Here is a 2,399-nt window from a genome sequence, read left to right as displayed (position 1 = left end):
CCTTATCCTTGTGACAATACGAGTATGGCCCGCTTTGTAAGTGTTACAATTGTTGTAAAGTACTACAAATGATCTGATCTTGATCATTCATGTATTACACATGCGAGCGGGGATATTCTATACAAAGGAATTTGTATAAGACCGGACCATAAAATCTTTAGTCTCATTTTATAACACCGTTTATAATAGAGATTTTCATTTCACCAGGATGACCATAGGTAACATGACCTTAATCCTAAGTGAGTTGAGAACTGCCTATGAGGGCAATCCTTTGATTTGTATGGGTGAGAGTGGTCAGATCGCCGACTCAACAAGCCTACTATTTTGGGGATTCGTCTGATTGAGGAGCTAAGAATACAACTACACAAGATGGAATTCACTCTTTCCCGGAGCAGTGATAAGTAGATAAACTGCTCCCTTAAGGGCTGATTCTGGGTCTTGAACAATGTGGCTCCACACCCTCTCCTGGACCAAGAGGGGTTTAGTCATAGTGTGACTATTATCTGTTGTTCATTAGAGGGATCAGTGGTACTTAAGGAGTTAGATGTAACTACAGAGGTAAAATGGTAATTTGGCCTACGATTGGTTATATCCAATGGACACAGAAATATATCTGTAATGTGAAGAGTGCAGTTGTCAGTCTTTAGTGGAGTGTCCGACAATTAACGGATGGTAGATAATATGATTAAAGAGTTTAATTAATTATTCACGTACCGTTGGAGCTTCAAGCTACAAGTCCATAAGGTCCCTTTGGTAGCTCAAAAAGATTTAGTTGAGAATCAATTTTTAGTTTAATTTGAATTGTTCAAATTAATAAGAGAAAATTTAATTATATATGATATAATTAAATTGATTCATTTATATATGATATAATTGTTATAATGTTTTTGATATATTATAGTTTAATTGGAGGAAATAAATATTTCAATAAGATTCAAATATATTTTCTATGAATGTGATTCATAGTTGTAAAATTTATTTATATTAAATGTCATAAAATAGAAAAAAAAAAACTATAGTTTATATTGTATGACACAATATCAAAACTATATGTTATGTGATATATTCGATATAACATATAGTTTAATATAAATAAGATATGATAAGTTAGTGATCATATTTATTTATATATATATATTTTTTTTTTTGGATAATAATTCCTAATTTCTCTCCAACCACCTCAATGGGTGGTTAATTAGTTTTTTTTTATGGGAAAAGGAATAAAAGAAATTTGTTTCTCTTCTTCCTTACAATACTAACGTAGAGAATCTACATGATTGATAATTTTCTATACGATAAAGTAAACAGAAGTGTTCTATATTATCAATTTTCTTCCTCTTCCAAACTCGAACACACCCTCCAAACCAAAATAGTCAGAGCCCACCACTCCTGAACTCTCACCCTGAGAATACCAAAGAATCCTAGTGGTTTTGTCTCTTGTTGGTTCGAGAATTCTTGAAGAGGGTTTTCAAGTTTGTTGTTTTTGAGTTCGTAAGCATTCGAGGGATTTATAAGAAGAAAAGTTGTTCAAAGGTAGAATCTCTTGAATTCTTTTCTTCTTTGAAGCATGTTGTAATTTATATACAGAATGCATATCTTATATGTTTACTGTAAATTTAGTTTTTCAATCAAAATAGAATTTGGACGACCCGTTTCCGCTCAAGGATCTCTACAAAACGAGTTCCTTCAATACTGGCATGAGAGCTGATTTATAACTAACTTTGAATCCCCATATACTTCTATGTATGCTATCCCAATTTCTAAAGCCATTTGTAAGCCAATGATGAGCGCTTGGTACTCAGCAACGTTATTTGAACACATATCATTGAGTGTGAAGCTATACAGCAACACGTACTTTTCAGGAGAAATGGAGACAACACTAATGCCTGCTCCACTTCTTCGTGTTGCGCCATCAAAGTACATAGTCCAAGGTTCCCTGCTTTCAACATGGAATACTTCTTCATCGAGTAAATCTTCGCATAATTTCCAATTTGATGGGATCGGATGGTCAACCAAGAAATCTGTCAATGCTTGACCTTTCACTGCCTTCTTGGGTATATAAACAATATCATATTGTTGAAGTATGATTGCCCATTTAGCGAGGCACCCTGTGATGACTGGCCTAGATAATGTATACTGAATAGGATCGGCCCTTGCTACCAAGTGTACGATGAAGGCTTGCATATAGTGTCTCAACTTTTCTATGGAAAAAACAAGGCGAGACACATCTTCTCAATTGGAGAATAATTCAGCACAGCCTCTGTCAAAGTTCTACTTAGATAATAGAGCACACATTCCTTGCCTTTTTCCTTTTCTTGTGCAAGTAGTGCTCCAAGGGATCTTTCTTGAGCGGCAATACATAATATTAATGTTCTTCCAGTTGTAGGCACGCTCAGGAT

At 34.6% G+C, this 2,399-nt stretch overlaps 1 protein-coding gene across 1 annotated transcript; it reads right to left on the bottom strand.

The window, feature by feature from the left end:
- Positions 1-1,686: 1,686 nt before the first annotated feature.
- LOC150035860 (uncharacterized) lies at positions 1,687-2,184 on the bottom strand. The gene has a single exon (XM_090313488.1). The coding sequence runs from the start codon at positions 2,182-2,184 to the stop codon at positions 1,687-1,689; it is 498 nt and encodes a 165-aa protein (XP_090169614.1).
- Positions 2,185-2,399: the final 215 nt, after the last annotated feature.

This window comes from Benincasa hispida, chromosome 5 (assembly GCF_027475165.1).
Source record: "Benincasa hispida cultivar pf3 chromosome 5, pf3_genome.v1.1, whole genome shotgun sequence".
Lineage (NCBI taxonomy): Eukaryota > Viridiplantae > Streptophyta > Magnoliopsida > Cucurbitales > Cucurbitaceae > Benincasa > Benincasa hispida.
The sequence above is the reverse complement of the archived record's forward strand: the minus strand, read 5'-3'. Positions and strand labels throughout refer to the sequence as shown.

Excerpts from the sequence above, each read along its gene's own strand:
- LOC150035860 (XM_090313488.1), bottom strand. The coding sequence starts at position 2,184 with ATGCAAGCCTTCATCGTACACTTGGTAGCAAGGGCCGATCCTATTCAG.